At 34.0% G+C, this 23,791-nt stretch overlaps 4 protein-coding genes across 8 annotated transcripts; all 4 read left to right on the forward strand.

Annotated features, from left to right (window-relative positions):
• The first annotated feature begins 1,322 nt into the window (after nucleotides 1-1,322).
• LOC133289853 (protein tesmin/TSO1-like CXC 5) lies at nucleotides 1,323-7,871 on the forward strand. 2 transcript variants are annotated; one of them, XM_061487863.1, is made up of 8 exons: nucleotides 1,323-1,996; nucleotides 2,434-2,541; nucleotides 2,630-2,807; nucleotides 3,837-4,190; nucleotides 5,722-5,822; nucleotides 5,895-5,989; nucleotides 6,364-6,783; nucleotides 7,332-7,871. In XM_061487863.1, the coding sequence occupies exons 1-8, from the start codon at nucleotides 1,749-1,751 to the stop codon at nucleotides 7,574-7,576; spliced, it is 1,749 nt and encodes a 582-aa protein (XP_061343847.1). In that variant the 5' UTR covers nucleotides 1,323-1,748; the 3' UTR covers nucleotides 7,577-7,871. The 2 variants fall into 2 exon arrangements, with proteins under 2 accessions (XP_061343847.1, XP_061343848.1); XM_061487864.1 differs by having other exon boundaries at nucleotides 1,911-1,996; nucleotides 2,442-2,541.
• A 4,020-nt stretch (nucleotides 7,872-11,891) lies between these two features.
• On the forward strand, nucleotides 11,892-14,075 carry LOC133289883 (protein NUCLEAR FUSION DEFECTIVE 6, mitochondrial). Of its 2 annotated transcripts, XM_061487907.1 has the most exons (4): nucleotides 11,892-12,121; nucleotides 12,245-12,363; nucleotides 12,796-12,837; nucleotides 13,564-14,075. In XM_061487907.1, the coding sequence occupies exons 1-4, from the start codon at nucleotides 11,967-11,969 to the stop codon at nucleotides 13,581-13,583; spliced, it is 336 nt and encodes a 111-aa protein (XP_061343891.1). In that variant the 5' UTR covers nucleotides 11,892-11,966; the 3' UTR covers nucleotides 13,584-14,075. The 2 variants fall into 2 exon arrangements, with proteins under 2 accessions (XP_061343891.1, XP_061343892.1); XM_061487908.1 differs by lacking the exon at nucleotides 12,796-12,837 and having other exon boundaries at nucleotides 13,564-14,069.
• An 894-nt stretch (nucleotides 14,076-14,969) lies between these two features.
• LOC133289861 (proteinaceous RNase P 1, chloroplastic/mitochondrial-like) lies at nucleotides 14,970-19,308 on the forward strand. Of its 3 annotated transcripts, XM_061487877.1 has the most exons (8): nucleotides 14,970-16,381; nucleotides 16,463-16,552; nucleotides 16,660-16,841; nucleotides 16,902-17,022; nucleotides 17,227-17,295; nucleotides 17,461-17,593; nucleotides 18,053-18,116; nucleotides 19,083-19,308. In XM_061487877.1, exons 1-7 carry the CDS (start codon nucleotides 14,972-14,974, stop codon nucleotides 18,088-18,090), a joined length of 2,043 nt encoding a protein of 680 aa, XP_061343861.1. In that variant the 5' UTR covers nucleotides 14,970-14,971; the 3' UTR covers nucleotides 18,091-18,116; nucleotides 19,083-19,308. The 3 variants fall into 3 exon arrangements, 2 of the variants coding, with proteins under 2 accessions (XP_061343861.1, XP_061343860.1); XM_061487876.1 differs by lacking the exon at nucleotides 19,083-19,308 and having other exon boundaries at nucleotides 18,053-18,512; XR_009748541.1 differs by lacking the exons at nucleotides 17,461-17,593; nucleotides 18,053-18,116; nucleotides 19,083-19,308 and having other exon boundaries at nucleotides 16,919-17,022; nucleotides 17,227-17,294.
• Nucleotides 19,309-20,930: 1,622 nt separating this feature from the next.
• Nucleotides 20,931-23,354, forward strand: LOC133289886 (probable protein ABIL5). The gene is made up of 8 exons (XM_061487912.1): nucleotides 20,931-21,023; nucleotides 21,096-21,178; nucleotides 22,022-22,169; nucleotides 22,345-22,444; nucleotides 22,568-22,607; nucleotides 22,802-22,962; nucleotides 23,079-23,143; nucleotides 23,252-23,354. The coding sequence occupies exons 1-8, from the start codon at nucleotides 20,931-20,933 to the stop codon at nucleotides 23,336-23,338; spliced, it is 777 nt and encodes a 258-aa protein (XP_061343896.1). The 3' UTR covers nucleotides 23,339-23,354.
• Nucleotides 23,355-23,791: the final 437 nt, after the last annotated feature.

Below are 23,791 nucleotides of genomic sequence, written 5' to 3' on the forward strand. Positions count from 1 at the left end.
CGGACAAGATTAAGAGTGTAACTTACACTGGTGTAAAATGATCCTGATCCTATATATATATATATATATATATATATATATATATATATATATATATATATTCTCATCCCATATATATATATATTATATATTGATGGACGGAAATCAATGATTGTCATTTATAGTGTAATTAATAATTAATTAATTAATATAACTTCCTAAATTATAACTGTTGGATGTACGGAAATCAACGGTTAGGATGAGGAGTAAGACTTATAAATCTTACTCTGGAGTCAAATGATCTCTCCCCATATATATATATATAAGGAAGAATATTGTAACAACCAATCAATGTTACTACCAATCAATTTCACCGTTAGATCGATTATGTTGATCCAACGGTTATATTTATTTTCATCTTTGTATTGTTATAATTTTTGATAATTAATATTTTATATTTATTTTCATCTTTGTATGATTATGATTTCTCATATTTAATGCTTTTACATTAAATATAGGGAATCATAACCGTACAAAGATAAAAATAAATATAACCGTTGAGTTAGTATAATCGACCTAACGGTGAAATTGATTAGTAGTAATATTAATAATAATACTAATTGATTGTTATAATATATTACCGATCGATCACCATTTTTTCTACTGGTCCCCGAAAAGAGAAAACTGTAACACGAAATCAAATTTAAAGAATATGAATATTTAACAATCGGAAGAATTATTGATAATTTCCCAATGCCGCTTACCTTGTGTAAGAAATTATAATTGGGTTCTCGTTTTATTTTGTTCACCATCTCAATCACTCAGTCACATTTTTTTTTTCCACGATACTGCGTCATAATTGACAGGGCAAGTGGCATAAACCGTAAAAAGGTTTGCTCTCCGAAGTCAACAACTTCGCTGGTACCCCTTTATTTTAGCGCCAAATTCCCCCTTCTTCTTTTTTGTGAATTTAACGCCAAATTCCCATCTTTATTTACTCTTTTTATTTGAAACAACCCATTGATCTTATGTGATGATCTGGCCAATCACGTAGTCACAACATGATGGCGCAGGCCATAATTGTGGTGGTAGCCGCAGGCGATAATTGTTCACAGGAGTCATTGACATTATTGACTCGTGAAAAATGGTTTTCTAATGAGGGTTTGATCTAACGGCTCAGAAGGAAAGGTGAGTGATTCTTCTATGAATTTACACCGCATGATGGGTGCTTTAATCAAGGACCGCACGATGAAGAGTACGGGGAGATCTGACCATTCAATATTTACAAAAATTGAATTTCAAAAGCTTGGGAGAGAGAGGGAGGAGAAGAAGGAGGGGGCGAAGCCGAACTCACAAAAAAAAAAAAAAAACGAAAAAAAAAAAATCCATCTTCATTTCTCTTCTCTTCTTATCTCTCCGCTGTAGCCTTTCACTCTGCAAATTGCAGCGTCTTCTTTGTTCTCTCTCGACAATCGCTCTCTCTCTCTCTCTCTCTCTCTCTCTCTGTTGGTGTGATTTTTGTTATTCGGATCGAATTGCGGGCACAGTTCGCCAAGCTTGGTGTCTTGATTCTGGAGCTGCACAGTGGCCTGCCGTTTTGCACTTTGGATCTGAAACTCACTTAATTTGAGCTGATTTTTCATTTTTCAAAAAATAATCTTGGGGATTGTTATGATTATTATTATCACTTTCAGAGTGTAATCGGTGTATGAAGTGAAGGTTGTTCTTCTTTTATTTTTTGATAAATTCATTTGTTGCTGTTGAATCCGATGGGTGAAGGTGAGGAAGGTGATTTCCCTTCCAAGAATGCATCATCCGATGCGGTTGCTCCTGCACATGCACCTGCACTGCCGCCCTCCGATGTTCCCGCCAAGAAGCTTGCCAGGCAGCTCGATTTCACCACCGGTATGCCGGCGGGTGCGCCTTTGTCAGAACGCCCTCAGTCGCAGCCGCCGCCACAACCACAGCAGCAGGTGGTTTTGACGCCGGTGCCTCCTCTTCCTTCCATGAGGGTTGGGTGAGTCGTTTAATACTACCTGCTTACTCTTTTCATTTCTGAAGGACATGAAAAAGCTGATATTGTTTTCTTTTAAAAATGTAGCCTTTGGAAATTCTGAGATTGTAAGTTCATGAACATAGTAGAGTTGCTTTATTTATTTCCTTCCTGTTTGGTTCAGTTTAAAATTATTTATTGGTGTGTCTGCCATGGGAATCCCAATTTTGTGTGCAGGATGTGATACTTCCAATGCATGCCCCTTGCTTTTGTTTGCGATTAACAAATTTTTCAGGCTCATCGTCATTCTCTTCCTATTTATTTTCTGGTTAATTTAGTATCTTTTGAATTTTCTTTTAAGCTGAGATACTTGTTAATTTTAGTTGCTATTCGTTTTTTGATCTTCATGTCAAAACTTGAGCTTAATTTTATGGTCTTCAATTAACGTTTATTTTATTCAGGAAACCAGAATCTCCAAAATCAAGATCAAGACCCAACTTTGAAATGAAAGATGTTACTCCAAAGAAGCAAAAGCAGTGCAATTGTAAACACTCAAGATGCTTAAAGCTGTAAGCAAAATTGTCGCTCACTTTCTCTCTGCACTTGTTATTGCTCCTTTAAGCTGTATGAAGCTAACGCTCAAAATGTCTTGAGCAGTTATTGTGAATGTTTTGCATCGGGAATATATTGTGATGGTTGCAACTGTGTAAATTGTTATAACAATGTCGAAAATGAAGCTGCTAGACGAGAAGCTGTTGAAGCTACTTTAGAACGCAATCCAAATGCATTCAGGCCAAAAATTGCAAGCAGCCCGCATGCAACACGTGAAAGCAGGGTATGTAGGTTTAACTTTTTCTATCGGTTATTGTTGGGTGTCATGTTTTATATTGTTAATGTTGAGATCAATTTAAGATATAGTGCTTATTGATTAGAACCTTATCAGGTTTCGCTGTGATCTGCTGATGCAAATCATTTGTCTTTTTCTCTTTGATTACTTTTCTTTTGGTTCATTGTAGTTTTTGTGCAAAAGGGATATTTTCTGTATTATGATGGGAGGTCACTTTTGCTCGGGTGACTTTTTTCCCCCATAGTATAAGTTTGTATTCCATTAGATGCATCATTCCATAATTATGGAATTAGGCCTTTTGTTCATAACTAAAAGAACCCTTTTTTAGTTTTACAATTTCATAAATATAGTCAAATTTCTTTGATATTAAATATTCTTGCTTGTTGTGTTAGTTGTCTTTGTCCCCTACCTGTCACTATGTTGATTTTCTTTCCTTTCAAAAAGTCATAATTTAGATAAATTCTTTTGCGTATCTCCTAGAAAATTTCCTAGTTGAAGAAGCCAATGCATTTCATTTTTTATTTCCTTATTTACATTTTTTTAAAATTTAGCAACATGAGGATAGAAAGTCGATGATAATTGGTAAAATTTAATTAGATGTAACTCGGATAGGTGATATATTTTGATCACATGAAAAAAAAAAATTAGCCCGGTGCTATAAAAGCTCCAGCTCTGCGCTGGGTCCAGTGAAAGGTGTATAGTAGGCACCGTTACCTTTCAGTTACGATAGGTTGATTACATTAGTCAACCTTGTGACCTTTGGTTTACAGCAACAACACCAACCATTGTGCCAAGGCTCCACATATGTCTGCACAAGAAGTTGGGCTTTTGATGGTATAAAATTGTGGTATGACAGGAGCCTATTATTAAAATACTTGGCAAATTCCTTTATATATGCTCTATAGTCTAAATAAATAAATTGGAAAATGTGTTCCAATTTTATTCTATTTTTTGTATTCTCAAAATGTCTTTGGTTTTTCTATTGTTGACTATCTGTGAACTTCAAAATATATGTAGGAGGAGGCTGGGGAAGTTTTAATATTGGGAAAGCACAATAAGGGGTGCCACTGTAAAAAATCTGGGTGCCTCAAGAAGTACTGTGAGTGCTTCCAAGCCAACATTCTTTGTTCTGAAAATTGTAAATGCATGGATTGCAAAAACTTTGAGGGAAGTGAAGAGAGGCAGGCTTTGTTTCATGGAGATCATAATAACAACATGGCGTATATTCAGCAAGCGGCAAATGCTGCCATAACTGGAGCGATAGGTTCCTCTGGTTATTCATCGCCACCAGTAACAAAAAAAAGAAAAGGTCAGGAACTCCTCTTTGGGCCAACTGTCAAAGATCCAATTGTTGGCAGGCTGGGACAACAGGTAAAACTTGATCATAGTATGAGTAGTTCAGGGATTTTTGTTTTAACTTGGGAAAGTCATTAAATTGGAGAAATGGAGAACAGTTAATCCAGTTGACTTCGCATTTTAAAGTCATGTAATATTTTCCCCATTAGGAGTAGACCAATTTTCCCAATTAAATTTGAAAGATGCATTGAAACTTGATTTGACTTTGAGTTTCTATTAAATTGATATTGGCTCCCTTTCATTTGGTCCAATGTGTCTAATATGATTCAAGCCCATAGGATGACCTATCCCAAAAAGCTAGTGTATTGGGTAGGAGGACTTCATGGCTCAAGTGCTATATTAACCTTCTATATTTTCCCATCGTGGTATATAACATTATATACTCGTCCAAAAGCCAGTGTCTCTAACGGCCCATTCTTGCTGCCCCCTTAGAGAGGATTTCACTCTTGCTCGTCTAGTATAGATTTTGGGTTTATGGCAGAGTAGCCCTTTCTTTGGTCAGGCCTTCTTAGGTTGCTTTTTTCCAGGTTCAGGTTGTCCCTTCCTTGTCATCTGGCTCTCAATGAAAGAACCATTTATTATAACTCCGTAAGGAGAGTCCATCCCAAAAGACTAGCCTATTGGGTGGGAGGGCCTCATAACTTAAGTACCACATGGAGCTTCCATATTTGCTTAGTGTGGGACATAATCAGTGTCAACATCTAAATAACATGGCAATCAATATGACAACATGGCGTATATTCAGCAAGCAGAAAATGTTTCCGTAACTGGAGCTATAGGTTCCTCTGGTTATTCATTGCTGCCAGTGACCGAAAAAAGAAAACATCAGGAACTGCTCTTTAGGCCAACTGTCTAAGATCCATTTATTGGCAGGCTGGGGCAACAGGTAAAACTTGATCATAGGATGGCCTATCCCAAAATGCTAGCCTATTGGGTAGTTAAGGCCACATGGCTTGAGTACCATATTAAGCTTCTATATTTGCTCAACATGGGATATAACATTGAACACTCGTCTGAAAGCCAGTGTCTGCGGTGGCCCATTCTTTCTGCCCACTTAGAGTGGATCTGACTTTTACTTCTCAAGGTGCATGTTTAGGGTTTCACTCAAAGTAGCCCTTTCTTTGGTACCTCCTTAGAACTTTTTCCCCGTTCAGTTCCGCCCTTCCATGTCAACTGGCTCTCAATGAAAGCACCATTTACTACAACTCAAGTCCATAAGGAGAGCCCATCCCAAAAAAGACTAGCCTATTGGTTGAGAGGTTCTCATGGCTTAAGTACACCACATTGAGCTTCCATATTTGCTTAATGATGGAAATAACAGTGTCAACTTCTAATTTGAAATGTGAATGAATAGAGATAAGGCAAATCTTTTGTTTCGATACCATGATGACTTGACCTCTGGTCTGAAAATGCTTATTCAGAAACTAAGTTGCTAGTTCATATTAGCTTGCTGCAGTTAAGAGTGAAAGCTATTAAGGACTTTTTTATTGCTCTATTTATATACTGAAGTGTCATAAATTATATATACATTTCTATTATTTACCAGGCAAACAATGTCAGAAGTCCAGCACCTTCCTCATCCTTGTCTCCTATCCCAGGTGCTCGTGTTGGACCTGCAACATTAGGTCCTTCAAAATTTATGTATAGGTAGGACTAGTTAAATTCATGAAATGGAGATATATTTACTTAGTTTAGTTATTAACTTGATTACTGTTGAAGGTCTCTTTTAGCAGACATCATACAACCACAGCACCTGAAGGAGCTGTGCTCAGTTCTGGTGCTAGTATCTGGACAAGCCGCAAAGACGCTTACAGGTATATTGACATTTTAAATTGCCAATCATCAATTGTGCTATTTGTTTGGGATGGACCGTTACTGTTTTTTTTTTTTTTCATTCTTCCTTGTGTGAATGGACTGGTATTAACCAAGAAAGGATCTTTCATTCTTCCTTGTCTAATTTTGGATAGAATCCAATGGTCGAAATGCTGGGGTATACAAAAATTAGAGTACTTAAGAAACCTCTATTTTAAAAAGTGACCTTTTAGTGCTTCTAAATTTTTAGGCTTGAACCTTGTAGTTTTCTGTTCAATTGATGATTCTAGTTGTCATCTACCAAGTGATATCAGCCTTGTCAATGTACATTATTAATTAATTTTCTCTCACCAATTATTATTATTAATATGACCAGACCAGAAAATTTTAATGGATAAGCATAGAGAAGATCAGACAGAAACTTCCCTTGCTGCTTCAACTCAAGAGCGATTACCAAGCCAAAAGGAAGCTGATGTTGAGAAAGCCATGGCTGACGATTGTTCGAGTGCAAACCAAACAGATAAAATCAGCCCTGATAATTCCAGTTCAGATGATGCTGATGTCCCAAAAGGGGGGCCAATGTCTCCTGGAACTTTAGCATTGATGTGTGATGAGCAAGATACATTCATGACTGCTGCATCCCCTATTGGGTCAATGGCCCATGCTTGCAACAACACATCTTCGCAATTGCCTCACGGACAAGGGATGACAGAGGTCTATGCAGAGCAAGAAAGGATTGTATTGACGAAATTTAGAGATTTTCTTAATAGGGTTATCACTATGGGAGAAATAAACGGCAAGTTAATATTTTCCTCTCCTCTAATTATAATTTTTCTTTGGTAAAATTTCATGAAAACCCATTCTTAGCTTTGGGACTTTAGTAAAATAGACCCTCTCAACTTTCAATTTAGGCAAGTAACCCTCCTAACTTTGACAAACATCTCAATAGCTGCTGCTATTTATTTTCCGTTAGTTGATTTGTCTTTGTTATCATCCCCGTACATGATTTTTCAAATGCTAAACGCCAATCTATTCAGATTCCATTGATTTGCTCACACAAAAATATTCATTTTGCTTAAACACCTCATATGGAATATGGATAGAAAATGGCCGTCTCTGCAGTTGGAACATAAATAAAACAGATAGCCAGCTGTTACTGACTTATTAATGCATTTGTCAGGCCTACTTTATTTAGCTATGTCAACTGAAATGGCTTTGAAATTTCTAATCGCCATAGTAGAAAAAAGTATTAAAATTTGTGTGCCATAATCAGGCAGAAAATGTATAATTGTATATTATACAGTTTAACATATTATATCTCATGTATTTTTGCATCAATTTCAGAAACGAAGTGTTCTTCATTAGCCAGAAGTGAATTAGAGACTCAAGAGGACCCAATCATCATCGGCACCGGAAACGCCTGTACTGAGACAGTGCATAAGCAGGCAGCCACTAGTAATGGTGTTGCCAAACCTGTTGTTCCACCCACGGCAACAAGTAAGAGCACGATTACTTCAACATCTTTGGTCCCTGGTAGTCTTGGTCCTGAAAATGGGGAAACTAAGCTGAAAGTCGAAAAAAAGATATGAAAGGAGTCTAACTTAGATGAGGAGAGATACCATTGGAAGAAAAATTAGAAGAATATTGTGAAGGTATGCAGGAACTTCTTGTAATATATAAATACTGCCATTCTTCATTTTCTGGCTTGGTGTCAAGCATGCAGGCCCACCACTAATCCAACTAGGATCAATTTTTTCTTATCAATTTTCTTGTTTAACTTCGGTCATTCATATATATCTGAATTATTTGTTCAGCTTCGACATAGCTTGTACATTACAAACTTGTAATTTCATAAAAGAAACAGTGTAACGTAATTCGCCTTTCTAGTGCTTTGTTTTCTTCTTTCCCTGTCTTTTGCTTTGTTCAATAGTGTATTCATATAAAAAGAATTTCACACTTTGACCTAGAGCGCATTATAAATTGTAGTTCTTTTAAGGTCTGGTTTTATCCAATTTATATATGCTCATTTTACATGTGTGTTTTCAAAGCAATAATTGCATTCGTGTTCTGATTCGTTGAGCAGATCTTTGGTGCTAGGAGAGTATGTATTCCTTTATTAAAAGTAGAAAAGGGTGATGGTTTTGGAAAAAATAAACATACAAAGAAAGGTAAAATAATAAAAGAAATATATTATATTTTTCAAATTGAGTAAATGATGCACCGAGTCTTCAGTATTTCTGTACTACAAGATATTTCTGTTCATGAGATTTTTGTTTTTAATTTTTTTTTTGGGTAAAAAAAAAAAAAAAAGTAGGCTTCTTGTTATCATAGGCTAGACACTTTGATTGAACTAGAATTTCATGAAATTGCTTGCAATTGCAAATACAACGTATGGCTTTATATCTGGCTACATGCACTCTACAGATTATTAAATCACGTATTTATGATTATGAATTTTAAATTTAATAGAAAAATATTTATTGCACCTTTGAATTATTTTATTTTACGTCAAGAAAAAAAAATTAATTAAAATATTTCAAAGGTAATGTTTGGTTAAAAATGTTAAATATATTTCGTATGAATTATAGTGTAGAGTTAATAATCATATGGTTTTATTTTGTTTCATTTGTTTATAACAACCGGGATATATTTTTCTTACTTTATATACAGAGTATAAATAAAAAATGACATTATATTTATTTTAATATGTTAAATAAATTCTTTTATGACATGAAAATATTTTTATTTAAAAAAATAAATTATATTTTAATTACAATTTGATAATTTTTCTTAAATACATCATGTACTAACTAATTTTTTTTTCTTGTTATCTCATATTTTTAAAATAATCAACGCATTTTATTAATATTATTAATGTTAATAAAATAGAATTATATAATTAGTGAAATATACATAAGTTAAATAAAGGACTTCTCTTTTCTCATGCCACATGAAGTGGCATTTCTCATATAATAGACACAACATTTGATGGGGTTCATCACTTGTTAAAAAAAAAGTAGTACGAATTTCGATATCTTACAACATGAGAAAATTATCTCCTATTGTATGAGAAAATAATCTTTATTAAATAAAAGTATAATATTTAAATATTCTTTTTTAGTTCAAGAGAGTATTCAATTAGAAAATTCAAAAGAGGGAAAGGTTATGGACCGAACGCATTGTATGAGGGAAAAGTATAATATGACGAGGTCTGAAATAGCTTTTAGCATCAATAAAGCATGTCAGTTCATGCATAACCCACTCGACACACACTGGAAAGCAGTGAAACGCATACTTTGCTACCTGAGTGGTACCGTGTCACATGGTCTGGCTATTGAACCTTCCATGCACTTCCATCCTGTGGCTTATTGTGACTCCGATTGGGGCTCCGATCTGGATGATCGCTGCTCTACAAGTGGTTTATGTATTTTCTTTGGGTCCAATTTGATCACATGGTCCTCAAAGAAACATGTGGTCAGCCGCTCTATTACCAAAGTGGAGTATCGTTGTCTCGCGACCATAGATGCTGAGCTCACTTGGATTCAATCTCTCCTTTCTGAGCTACACATCATAGTACCATGTCCTCCATCCATCTATTGTAACAATCTCTCTGCAGTTCTCCTCATCGTGAACCATATCTTCCACTCTCGCACCAAACACTTCGAACTAGATCTCCATTTTGTTCGTGAGAAGGTCGTCTCGGGAGCTGTCTCAGTGCATCATGTTCTAGCACTAGATCAAATAGCAAATGAGCTCACAAAGGCTGTGCCCACAACTCAATTCGTTGACTTTAAGTCCAAGCTTCGGGTCTTGCCTCCCAAGCCCACTCACCTTGCAGGGAGATGAAAGCCACAAAGGTCCAATGACTTTTAGTTATTTATTTTAAACCAATTTCAGTTAGTTTGTTATTCTGTTAATTTAGCCCACTTGGGCTCAAATGTATAAATAAGGGACTAGCCCGCTCATATTGAAAATATTCAATTCATTCTAACAATTCAAGAAGTACATAAGCTTTGGCTCTCTCTCTTCTATCGTTCACCTTCTTTCTTTTCTATCACTTGTTTAATACCTCTAAGAAAAGAAAAGGGAAAGGTAATATTTGGAGAAAATCTCATTCTCCTAATTTTATTCTTTTAATCTATTACTATATTAAAAGTTGGTATTTTGAAGTTATTTCTTTAAAAGCTGTAAAGATGTCGTTACTCTGACAAACTATTTCTTCTTTTCTTTTCTTTTATCTTCTATCCTTGGTGTTATCTTCTACCCTTTGATTTTATTTTCTAAACTTTGGTTGTTGTGTATGCACATATTGTTATAAGAATGATGAGAATCAAGACTATAGAACTAAAGAATTCTTTTAGTACCAAATGAATACTAACGAAATATGCAATCTTTAATTGAATGATTTTTTTTATGTGAACTGGCTCACAAAGGTTTAGGTTTAGACAGTAATAAGGTAAGGGACCTCTTACTTGGCTTGAGCTCTGTCAAATAGAACATTTTACATGCAGAGACCCACAAAAGTTTGGGCTTTAATAGTTTCAGTTAAAGGTTACATGTTCCTTTCTCTGCTTGTTATTCCTACTATTATTTTCTTATTATAAACATGTTTTGAGAGATGATATTTTCTTGTAACGTGGTTGGATTGGTTATAGTTTGAAATTTTTAATATTATTGAGATTTATCTCATGTGTGTTTATGGTTATGATAACCTTTTCATAAAGTAAGCATATCAGTATGTGTATCTTTGGAGTAGGATGAAGCACCATAAGTAAAGACATTGAGGACCATATAAAGTTCAGAGTGATTTTGTGTACATGTGGAGTGACTTTAGTTTTCTACCCCAATAAAGTAGAAATGTTTTCTTTCAGTTTAGATAATGATATAATCTAGCCTATTCCATATGTACTAGTAAACTTGATTGATTGTTTAATATATAATTAAATTTTAAGGGTATTTCTTTTATATTCGCTGCTTTAGAATCTCGTATTCTTTATTGTTTTATAATTCTCATTTTTTTTTATTTAAAATAAGATTTAAGAAGTAATGTGATATCTTTTATGCTAGCCAGTTAAAGAGGATGTTACAATTTACCTATAGTAATATGAAATATATAAAGGCAACAACAATTGGCTAAAAGTTTGACCCGTACTTCATAAGAGTGTGAGTTCAAACCCCGTTGGCTGATGGGTAATACGTAATCCCTCTCAAAAATCCTTAAAGATGTTGGAAGGTCTTCGCTGACAATGGTGGAATATAGGTGTCTAACCCCACTTAAACTTTCTTCTATTAATAAAAATATAAAATATATAAAAGGATCAACTTTTTATATAAATTAAATTATATAAAAAAATAAATTTAATGTTTCTTCTATCTCATGAAATAATTTATTTATGGTTATTTTAAAATGATATCATTTTGAGATTCGGTAAAGAATTGTAAACACTTCCAATTCTATTTTTCACTCATTTGTTAAAAGGTTTAATGTTTATTATGTAACCGGATATAAGTTATCTTCGTAAAATAATGTCGTTTTGAGATCCGAATAAAAATATTTTTATAATTCTAATTTTTCTAAGGATATATTAATTTTAATAATTAAATTTGTTTTCTCCTAATTCTATGATGAGATCATTTTGACAAAAGAAATATTTAATCCTTTGTTAAATAATTTTATAATCTATATAAATTGAAGTATAACTGTAATTAATTTATTAGAAAGGAGGATACCAAAACAAAAAAATAAAATTATTAGAAAGGAGGTAGAGTAGCAGTTTTCTAAATTATGAATGTTTCTGATAAGATGTTGCAACTTGCAAATAAAAGAGAAAATTGCCAAAAAAGAAGAAATAAAATAAATGGATATGTTGTACCAAAACGACATCGTTGCAGTGAGGACCGAGGAATCTGGTAAAGCAAAGTGGCGGCGAAGGTTACATAGTGTTACATTGGCAGCGCGAAGAGCTGAACTGAACAACAATGGCGACATCAAAGGTTTTGTGTAGGTTGTCGTGTCGGTTACAGGTTCATGCTCATAACAAGTTAACCAAACCATCACTTTCTATGGACCTTTTCCACCTCAAACCCACCCCTCCTCTCTCTGCCACCGCGCGTCGCTTGTCTCCCACTTCCCGGTGAGACTCTCGATGCACCCATTTATAAAAAGATTACTTTTTTACATTAAAGTTTCGTTTTTGAGAAATGGGATTTTGTAATTCATTTATTTTAATTATACTTTTTGCAATTTGGTTGGTTAGGTTACCAGTGGAGTTGGGTAGCTGCGAATCAATGATGCCGTTGCATAGCGCGGTAGCTTCGGCTCGATTAGTATCAAGTTTGTCCATAGAGTCTCTGGGCTGGGGATTGGTTCCTCAAGGTGCGTTCTTTTATGATATTTGATGTGTTTTGAGTAATGTGTTTGTGGATTTGTGGCATAACAACAACATATGCGACATGGAATTTGAGGAAAAGAATGTTCTACCAGTACTCTTAGCACTGCACACAATTTGCATCTTCAATTGTGGATAGTGTTTTTTTTTTTTTTTTAATTACTCTAATGGGAAATTAAATACTTGATATCTTGTATTGCGTACAATCTTACTCTTAGTTTAAAACTCTATTGCCCATTGCTTTATGAATTTGAATCATAATTTGGATGACTAGGCCTGATTTAATTAGTCTTTCAAGAAGACATGGATTATAATGTTTGAAAATGCTTCCTCGCCTGTTTGTATGACCGAACTATTAGTTTCATGTTGGTTAGAGGTAGAGCTTCATTGTATAATTCTGATAGTATATACCATATCAGCACACAATGGGTCATACGCTTCCCTCAACCCTGCAAATAACAGTAAGTCAGGAACTTTATATCCATCATGTTTCCCTTTTATCCCATATTATCAGCACCTGGAATTTGGAAGTATTTAGATTTGTATAGAATTTATTTTGGTGTAACTGAACATGAGGCATGTTTTCCAGGAAAATTTTGTGCTGAAACCAAGGGATAGGAGCAAAGAGTTCTTCTAAATTATTTAATAAATTGGGCGTATCATTTTCATTTGAGCCCTTGCTTTTAAATTTTGGAAGCCTTGGATCTAATGCTATAATTAAAAGAATAAAAAGGCATTGTTAGTCATATCACAGAAATAAGATTATGATAGTTGCATTATGAATTATGACTTAAAAAATGCCAAAATAAATCATGTTGGTACGATTTTAATGAAGTTTTGCTGAAGTGACTCCCACAGTATGAGTGTTAACTAGAGATACGTCATGCCACAGAAAGACAAATTATACAAAATTATTTTTTGTAGCTCAACAAAATGAAATATCACCGTGTCCCCTATTATTTTGTTAGAAGGAGAAAAGTAGCCTGAATGAGTTAATAGCTAGCTTTGATTTAAGTATCACTTCAGTGTAGATTTTTGAGGAATCATTGTTTTTAAAAGTTAAAACACCTAGTTGGTAAGATAATTGAACATACTACATAGCACTTTTTTCCATCTAAATTGAGGTACCAATTTTAATAGCTGAACGGAAAGAACTTATGCAATACTTTTGTTTGTCTATTTTACAGGTATTTCCATGCCTTTATGACGTTATTTGTCTGAGGTTAGTTGCTACAAGGTAGCATTTCCATTTGATGGCGGACAAGGGCTCATGTTCTTGATTTCATTTTGTTGTAATGTTGAGGTATTTGACATAGGATCCTTCATCTGAAATCTTTGAGGAACATGCATTGCAACTGATGTTGCTTACTTATTGGGTTGATTCATGATATCTTCATATGTTTATGGAATATCTTTATTTGGTTTGTCTAGTCTCTGGATGAGTTTTTTTGTCAACTAATAATGCATTAAAGTGCATTATATCTGAGGATTTAATCCATTTACTTGTCAGCGTTTCCCTGATTACTACAGTTCTATGGTATTTTTAAATCATTGTCAAACCAGATACGATATTGTAGTCTATGATCCTTTGAGGAATTCATTGTTACATACTGCAAAGGTTCTGCATCCTTGGTTGACACAGGTGGAATCGTTGGTTGGTGGTGTTTTTTTTTTTTTTTTTATCAACCCGTTGGTTTGCATTATCAATCTTTTGTATCAATGTCGATGAAAGCAAAAATTGTTCCCAACCAACTATAGTCAGGTGCAGAATTTTATTTAATTTTTTCTTTTTTAAAGTTATTAACATAACCCTCGTGTATGTGCAAAATAATTTTATATAGGGAGCCAATATTCCAACTTTGGTAAATTCTAGAAATTGTGTTGATGAGTTTCGAAGTACAATGGACGTTTCGGCACATTATCCATTGTTGGAGGAGCATCCTTAATTTGTTGTTACTCGCATTTTCAATCAATTTAAGGTCAATTGATATTAGACACGCATGAACTCAATAACTGTTAATTGTCAATTGAGCTATTTAGCTTCGATTAAATATCAAACCATTTTCTTAACTGCATAAAGATGTATTCTAACCAAAAAAAATTAAAGAATTAGGAATCTAAATTTAAAAGTACACCACCGAAGAAACAAATTCCACAAGGAAAAAAAGACTCCAATGAAGGTTAATTCAACATTTCAGTTAACATCAATTATTTTTTATTTTTCTAAAGATGAAAAATGATTTATCGGTTGAGTGATTTACTTCGTGGCCTGTTGTTTAGGACATTATCCATTTTTGAGATTACGATAAAATATAGTTATCTTTTATAATTTAAAATGATATTATTTTGAGATTTTAAAAAAAATATTATAATTAAATTTATGACACAAGAATAAAATAAAATATTTAAAATACCCTGCTTAAATTTTAAAAAAACGTCATTTTACGATTGTAAAAAATAACTTTATTTATTATTAGAAAAGAAACTCTTTCCTTTTTTAAAATAACTTCATTTTTAAATCAATTTAATTTGTCGCTTAGGTTATCAGATAACAAAAAGAAAAGCATATCAAGATCGGATAGGGAACGGCCACACATGGCCACCTTTACCTTAAACTTGAACACTCTACATTTACAACAATCTCTGTCTTTCTCTCATTCTCTCAGAACCACCTTACACGGTTTTTCATCTACTTGGCCTTCAACCAACACCATCAATTGCAATGAAACAAACAAAACTGGAACTGTGTCCGTTAGGAGCTTCTCCAGAAGGGTTTCTTTGGACTCAAAAGCTAGTAGTAGCAGTTACAGGGTTAGTGAGAGAGTGAAGAAGAAGCCAAATGAAAATCTGGTGGACAAGAAGAATAAGGATACCCCACAAGCGAAGTTGCGGGTTGCTTTGGATATGTGTTCTAAAAGAGGGGATGTTATGGGAGCATTGTCCTTGTATGATTCAGCAAGGTCACAAGGTGTCAAATTGGGGCAACACCAATACACAGTTCTATTGTACCTTTGTTCTTCTGCAGCTGTTGGTGTCGTTCAACCAGCCAAAAGTGGAAGTGGTGCTCGAACTTTGAATGCATTAGTCTCATCCAATGAAGTTGTGACTAGCGAGGACCTCACTGAATGTGGATCAATAGACAGAAAAGACAGATATTTTAGTAATGCCATGTTGGACAATCCAGTTTTGAATGCCTCTGAGAAATCGGAGAAGAGAGAAGCCAACCCCTTTACAAATGATTCTTCATTTGTAAAACATGTTTCAAGCAACCAAGAAGACCAAGGGATCCTGGTGAGTGAGGATGTCAAGAAATATGCACTAAAGAGAGGGTTTGAAGTGTATGAGAATATGTGTCAGGATAAGGTCCAAATGAATGAAGCAGCCTTGACATCTGTGGCTAGAATGGCCATGTCAATGGGTGATGGTGACATGGCTTTTGAGATGGTGAAGCAAATGAAGTTCTTGGGGATAAATCCTAGGTTAAGGTCTTATGGTCCTGCTCTATCTACCTATTGCAATGATGGAGAAATAGATAAAGCATTTGCTGTTGAAAAGCACATGCTGGAACATGGTGTCTACCCTGAAGAACCTGAGTTGGAGGCACTCTTAAGAGTGAGCATAAGAGCTGGCAAGGGTGATAAGGTCTACTATGTGTTGCATAAATTAAGAAGTAACGTAAGGAAAGTCTCACCCTCTACTGCATATTTGATTATTGATTGGTTTAATAGCAAACATGCTTCGAGAGTAGGGAAAAGAAAATGGGATAAAAGATTAATAATGGAAGCAATAGAAAATAATGGTGGGGGCTGGCATGGGCAAGGTTGGTTGGGTAAGGGAAAATGGGAAGTTCTTCATACAACCATTGGAAATGATGGAATGTGTAAATGCTGTGGGGTGCACTTGGACACTATTGATATTGATCCTATTGAAACTGAGAATTTTGCCAAGTCAGTTGCATCCATTGCAATAATGCGAGAGAAAAATTCAAACTTTCAGAAATTTCAAGTAAGAAACTTGAATAATGCACATTATTTGTGATCTAATTATTGATTCATGAAATGGAATATATGAAATTGTGAATTGCAGAAATGGCTTGACTACCATGGACCTTTTGAAGCGGTGGTAGATGCTGCAAATGTAGGTCTTTTCGGCCAAAGGAGATTCATGCCATCCAAGGCAAGTTACTGAATGTGGAAAATAGTCTCTCTCTTTTTTTTTTTTTAATTCTGTATGTTGTTCTTATTTTGGTCATTGATTATTTTCTTCTGAGGTGAAACTTTTAGATCAATTCTGTTGTCAATGGAATACGCCAAAAGCTCCCTTCAAAGAAGTTTCCGCTTATTATTTTGCATAATAAGCGTATCAAAGGAGACAAAATGGATGAACCAATCAATAGGGCATTAATTGATAAGTGGAATAATGCTGATGCACTCTATGCAACGCCTACTGGATCAAATGATGACTGGTAAGAACAAAATGGGATAATATATTGTCAAAATGCTTCATTTACTAACCTGTGCTTCAGGTACTGGCTGTATGCAGCTATAAAATTTAAATGCTTAATTGTTACCAACGATGAGATGAGAGATCATCTATTTCAACTTCTAGGAAATGACTTCTTCCCCAAATGGAAAGAAAGACATCAGGTGAGAAAGCTCTTTAGAAAGAAAATTTTTATGTCAGATCTTTGTTCTTGTTGTCATGCTGATTGTATATATTTATGAAATAAGGTTTAAATTATGGTCTTTGATTTAATTATGTATAATTCTTGGCTTCATTTTCCTTTCTTTGATTGCAATTTACGAATAGGTTATTCTTAACATTGGAATCCCTGTTTTTCCAAATTTTAGGTACGCTTCAGTTTCTCTGATACTGGTCCAGAGTTTCACATGCCCCCTTCTTGTTCTGTTGTAATTCAGGTAAGAAATATATTACTGGAAAGCTCTTGTACTTTTCCAAAACAGCCGGAACATGAATACAAATTATATTATATTTTTGTCTATAATTCTGAAGTTGAAACAATATCGATGTAAAGAAAGAAAGAAAGAAAGAAAGAAGGAAATATAACATGGCAATTGTGGTAGCAGGAATCAGAGGAGGGCCACTGGCATATACCAATTGAAACAGAGCTTACTTATGAATCAGAAAGACGATGGTTGTGCATTACCCGTGCTAAACTAGACACGGTTTGCAAAGATTCTTCAACAACATCTGAAGGTAGTTGCTGGCACACTCACTGAGGATTGTATCTGGTTCACATTTACATGGTTACTTTTATAACTATATATTGTCTTCAGTATTGTTTCAATTCAATGAAATTACTGATATCAACATCATGATTTGTGTGCATACTGACATTTCTAAAAGAAAAATTAAACTTCGACAATAAAACTATAAGCAATAGAAACTAATTCATTATCCAAGTACATAGTATATAGTAAAAATTCATAATTTTCCAGAGGTTCTCTAATGCTTCTTGTATTAACTGTTCATAACATATGCTCTAATCTAGAACAGATGCTATAGGTAAGTACATCTGGATTCACTATAATATACACTCAGCTAACTTGTGATGTGTAATTTCTAAAAGCACTGGAAGTTCAGATAGTCAGGATCAGGGAATAAAATATGAAAACTTGTTACTCACTAAATTTATGTTGCTCTCATTTTTTACAGGAAGCTTGTGTCGAGGTGAAGAGAAAACACAAAATTGACTTGATTGGTTCTTCCTTTGTGGAAGGTTCATGTAACTTTGATAGTCTTTCTTTTGTATGTTTATCTAGGGTTTCTTTTTGTGTGCTTTTTTTTCTTTTCCTTTATCATGCACTGTCACATCTTCTCAATTGAGATCCCTCATATTACATTTTGTTCTAAGGGCTGAAATCCTCTACCTCAAAGTCCCTTTTAATTGGATTAGGGGAGGTTTTGAATTGTACTGATACAAATAGAAAGAAAAATAGAAATTTCATTTCATTTCCTCGAAAAAATACAAAAGGAATCAGAGTGCCATGAACTTCTCAGGGAGTTACCAGTTTTTTTAACTTAATTATTGGTAACTTTAAAAAACTGAGGGTAGCTCAAGCACAAAGGAAATGATCTATCTTGTTAAGTCCTTGTCATTTCTTCTCAATATTTATTCCCTGGTTAAGCTTTCCTCCTAACTATACTCAACTTTGAGGCTATGACCCTTGGATAATGTTTGCATGAAAGTGTCATTTAGCCTTATATACATCTGTGATGACTAGGAAGATTTCTATTACAGTATGACATACTTCAGAATCATCCGTTGAAGTTAATTTCAGTGTTCATTTCTGCTTTGCATCCATGCACGATTTCACAACTTGATGCCTACATTTGTATTCTATTCTATTTTAGAAAAAAACACTCCCCATGGTACCCTGATTTGCAAGGATAGGAATGAGAGTAATCCTTGTATGCAGTTTTGTCTTTAAATTTTTTGTGAAGAGGCAGTTTCCTAAATTTGAACCGGTGACCTCTTTGTCATCAAGAAGTAGCTTTAGGAATGCTCCCAATTCGTCCTCTTGTACCTTTGTATTCTATACTTGGGAAAAATCACTTCATGTATTATTTATCTATTGCAATTTGCAAAGTTATTCCTTGTAGAAAATTAACATTGGATATAAATTTGATGAATTAACTTGGAAGTTATACTGACGCCCTCCTCCCTTTCCCTTCCTTTCATTAGACTCTAAACCCCTGCAAAATGGGGAATGAACAAGGTCAGCTACTAGAATTGCGTTTGCAAAGGAGTTGCAACATCATAATATTGTCAACAGCGAAGAAATGTAGGAAATACCTCGAGAATTGTACAAAAATCTGAGAGATACATTTTTAGCATCTGTATCCTCAGATTATAACTCCATATTCTCTGAAATTGAGGCTCCAGAGTTGATTGGTGGTTGTACCATTGATTTTCAGATATAAAGTTTCCTTTCCTGTTGAGTTGATTATCTTGAGCTATACATTGGAAAATTAACTGAGAGGACCGGTCTGAAGCTCCAATTTAGTTTTATATTGCAGGGAGAAATATAAAGGTTAAGGTGTAGTTCTAAATTCTAATTTAAAATAATGTTTTCCATTCAAAACTTTTTAATCGCTGCTCGCACATGAGACGACATAGAGATTGATTAGTAGTTTAATTGTTTAGCAAAAAAAAAAAAAAACATTCTTCGGAAAGTAAGTGTTAGCAGTATTCAATGACTTAACCTACATCAATCGAGTGACAGAAATTAGTAGTGTTAGACACGAAAAGTAAATCTTTAACTGCTGTAAAATAACTTGAAGTTTTAATTAAACGGTTCTTTGTCATGATTCTATAACATGTTAACAATTCATAATTAAATCAAATTTGAACAAAAAGCATCTGCATGAAGCATACCTTACTAGACAACATATAAATAAACGTGGTCAATCTGTCAGCTAGTTTGTAACTCAATATGTACCGACCAAGACTTTAAAACTTGTGTGCTGTTGATATTTGAGGTTTGGTCTCTACCAAGCCACCTCTTCCGCTCTCCTACCGATTACTCCTTATGGTTTATTAGTTTTCTATGTTCTAGTCATGTAGTAAGAACAACTATCGTTAGTTCTTCCTTTCATATACTACTCTTTTCGGAACTAAACTTTTTGAGGTTATTCATTGCCATATTCTGTTTATAATAACCATTCACTCAATTAAGGAGCACTAGGGGAGCACGCTCACATGAAGGCGTTGCATGTGCACGTGCTGTTTGAGTCATACCCAATAAGCTCTCCAACAGGTCATGTGCCTTTTAAAATATAAAGAAACAAGTAATCATAGATTTCGAATTCCTCAGCATTATTTAAGTAATAGCATCGACGATTTACCAAAAAAAGAAAAAGAAAAAAAGTAACAGCATCGACATGTATGTAACTTGTTTTTATCAGAAAACTCAGATGACAATCTCACTGAGTAGTTTAAAGCTACTGTTAATTACATGATTGTCAATTTTTAAACGAATGAAGTGCTGGTAGGGACTAGGGTCTGTCATTACATTAAACTTTGAGCCATTACTTTGCCTTTTTTTATTGGGTTCTATTTTTATTATGCCGTTGGATATAAGTATCTCCTACCATACACAGATGATATAGTGGAATCCACTATCCATTAAAAAAAAAAGTGATGACACAGCTTTTTATGTGAGAGAAACATGAGATAATCTCATGTAAAATGAGACAATGATTTTCTTTTTTTATTTAGTAATGCAAAAAGGTAAGAAACAGAATATCACGGGACTGAAACTGTTTATTTGTCATCATCCTCTATATTGTGTGTGCTGACTGGCCAAGGGTTGCAGAATCTGTTTTGTGCTTATAAGGAGTTTTGTTTGTTCTACCATATCACGAGCCTCCAAAAGTTGCATGAACCCTCTTTCTCCCTCTTATAATTAGTTGAACAAAACGAAAGCCTCATTCAGAAAAACCTGTTATTAGAGCTTATATTTACAAGCATTATTCTCACTAGTCACTATACCCCAACTGTTATTTCATCCCCAGAATCAGTAACAATATCATGGAGATGAATTTCAAGTCTTCTTTCCATGAAAAACCTGCAGAAGCTGATGCTGAGGCAGAAGAAAGCTTGCGCTTTGACAAGTCTCTTCAGGTTCATATTCATACTCAGCTATGTCATATTAGTTTTTCAGAAAAGTTGAATCGTTGTTCATGGTGGTTGCAGGAACTGAGAGAACTTCGGTGTCAACTACACAATGCTGCAGATTACTGTGAAACTACGTTCTCGAAAAGCGAAGAGAAGACTGAGTGAGTCCTCTCTAGTCAAACCTTATTTTTATCGAGTCAATCCTGAAGTATAATTGGTTGTTTCAACTTTCAAGTTTCAACTCAGCATGTTTCATTACTATCCATAATAATAAGGTCATTGTTATATGACCTTTTCATCCTTTCAAAAATTGATAAATTTGGTAGACTCGAATAACATTCTATAAAAAATTGTCTTTAGTTTGAATTTTTTTTTTTTTTTGGTGGCCATATGAATTAATTTGTTAACTCAAAAGTTAATAAATTAGATTGAATTATTAAAAAAATATAAATAAAACTATTAATATAATATTTATTAAATATGCTAAACTTTTAGGTTGAATTGCATGATATATGAGCTTGTGGATTAAATAATTATAAATTTAATCTTTATTATTCTCTTTTTATTAATAAATAATTAAATATTATTAAAGAAAATTAGCACAAATAAGTAGCAAGTCACATGTGCATGATTCATTCTTGGAGTGGAATAAACTCTTAGGGGCATTTGGTAAATGAGAAAAAAAAAAAATATCCGAAAATCATGATTTTTGAAAATGTTATCATAAAGTTATTTGGTAGGTTAAAATATTTCTAGAAATGTTGATTTACTTTTTTTTATGCCATGAAAATTTAAGATTGGATGGTATTCAGAAAATTTTACACATAAAATAAAATTTCAAGAAAATTTTTAAAAATCTTATACCAAACGTAAATAATTAAAATTAACACCCTCGGAATATTAAAAAAGTCTGGTAATTTATTTGCTGTTTCGTTCCTCTTACTTTTTTCCGTGCTTGCTGTATATGTTGACACGTGACAATTTGGAATTTGAAAATGTCGCAGTGTGCTGGAGAACACAAAAGATTACATTTGCAGGACCATGGTCACTGTTGTTGATCATCTTGGAAACGTCTCGGCCAATCTCGAAGGTCTTATTTCTCAGACAAATGCATTTTCTGATGCTGAGTTACGAATCCAATGCCTAAAACAAGTTAGTATTGCTTTGCACAAATCCCGAATGCAGATAATAGGATGTTACTTATATATATGAAACTTGTGAATTTGCCTAAATAAATGCCTTAATTTAAAAATCATCAGGCTCAACACATTTGTTGTTTTTTTCTTAACAAAAACGATATCTAATTAAAGATTATGCTTCTTGATAGAGACTTGTCTCGTGTGAACAATATGCTCGAAAAGCTGGCCTCACAAGAATGCAATGGAGTGAGAATGTGCCAAGATTCCATCCGCGTTATTTATCGTCAAGTAAAATGTTTCATGCGCTACCACCCTAATTTAAATCAATTACATTGTACCATTAACATTTTTTCCATTTATCTAATTAATTCATGTTTTATTTTATTTTTTTCAATTGCTTTCCATGATCAGCTCCTCCCCTTGGGAGCTCAAGCAGTAAAAAGTTAATAAGGTACATCTCCATTACTCAATATCCTCAAGAATTTAATAATTTAACAGTGACGTTATGCACACACATACACACAAAAAAATAGGTCCCTCGCAGACGTGACAATGTAATGTGTTCTATGCCTAATATGGCACACTCATCTATGAAAATGAAAGATATTTTAGATACTAGTTTGATTTTTTTCAAATCCAATGCAGAGGTAGTGAAAGTCAAGTTGCTTCAAAGATAGAGGATAATCATGTACCCAAGGCACATGAAGATTTGCCACTTTTTATGTACACCTACAAGCCACGTCCAGCTCAGAATTTGACTCCAACCACAGCTACACTTAACGGACACAATAACAATTTGGCCATGGGTAACATATTATGTTACTAAAACGAAAAAAATTAATTTTGTTATTGTGCATAATTTTTCTTTGGGGTTGCATCTCTAACATAATTTTCTTTTCCACTCCCTATCTTAAAAAAATAGCAGTACCTGTTCGGGACGGTTTGTCAGTCTTAACAAAGGTTCCAAATCCTACATTTCATTTCCAAGTAAGTGTGTACTCTATATGCTGTTCGTGACACATTGATGATTGATATGCATAATAAATTGGGATCACTCTGTCATGGATTTCTGATTGTGAGTGGCTTTGTATGTAGAGTACCAAGAAGGTTGGACGCCACAGAAGATCCTTCAATGGTAGTGACATCTTATGGCTCATAGGACGTACAAAACGAACCCAATGAAAAACTGGAGAACTTATTCATCTTCTATGGTCATCTTGGTTTATCTTGTTTTACAAATATTCCCTTGTATTCTTCATGTTTGGCAGTTTAATGTTAATTCTATAAATAAATTAAAGAATCAAACATTATAAGCAAATATTTCTATTTGAGGCACTCCGAAAGGTGTTTGTTTTTTAAGTAATTTTGGTTGGAAGGATCATCTGATATCAAGGATTTGGAGGCATGGATTTTCTGCAGATGAGACGTAGCTAGCTAGTTGTCAATAAAGTAGAGAACCTGCTTGCTTGTAATTTGGATTGAGGACGTTATTATAAATTTGTGATTACATAGTATGACATATATGGAATTTTATACATTTTATTTATTTTTTATTTTAATTAATGACAAATAATAATAATAATAAATGATGATGTATCAAAATATTGTTAAATATCAATATAAAATTTATTTGGA

The sequence above is a fragment of the Gastrolobium bilobum genome, unplaced genomic scaffold, assembly GCF_033153095.1.
Source record: "Gastrolobium bilobum isolate Gb01-03AN ecotype WA unplaced genomic scaffold, APGP_CSIRO_Gbil_v1 utg4848, whole genome shotgun sequence".
NCBI classification, from domain to species: Eukaryota; Viridiplantae; Streptophyta; class Magnoliopsida; order Fabales; family Fabaceae; genus Gastrolobium; species Gastrolobium bilobum.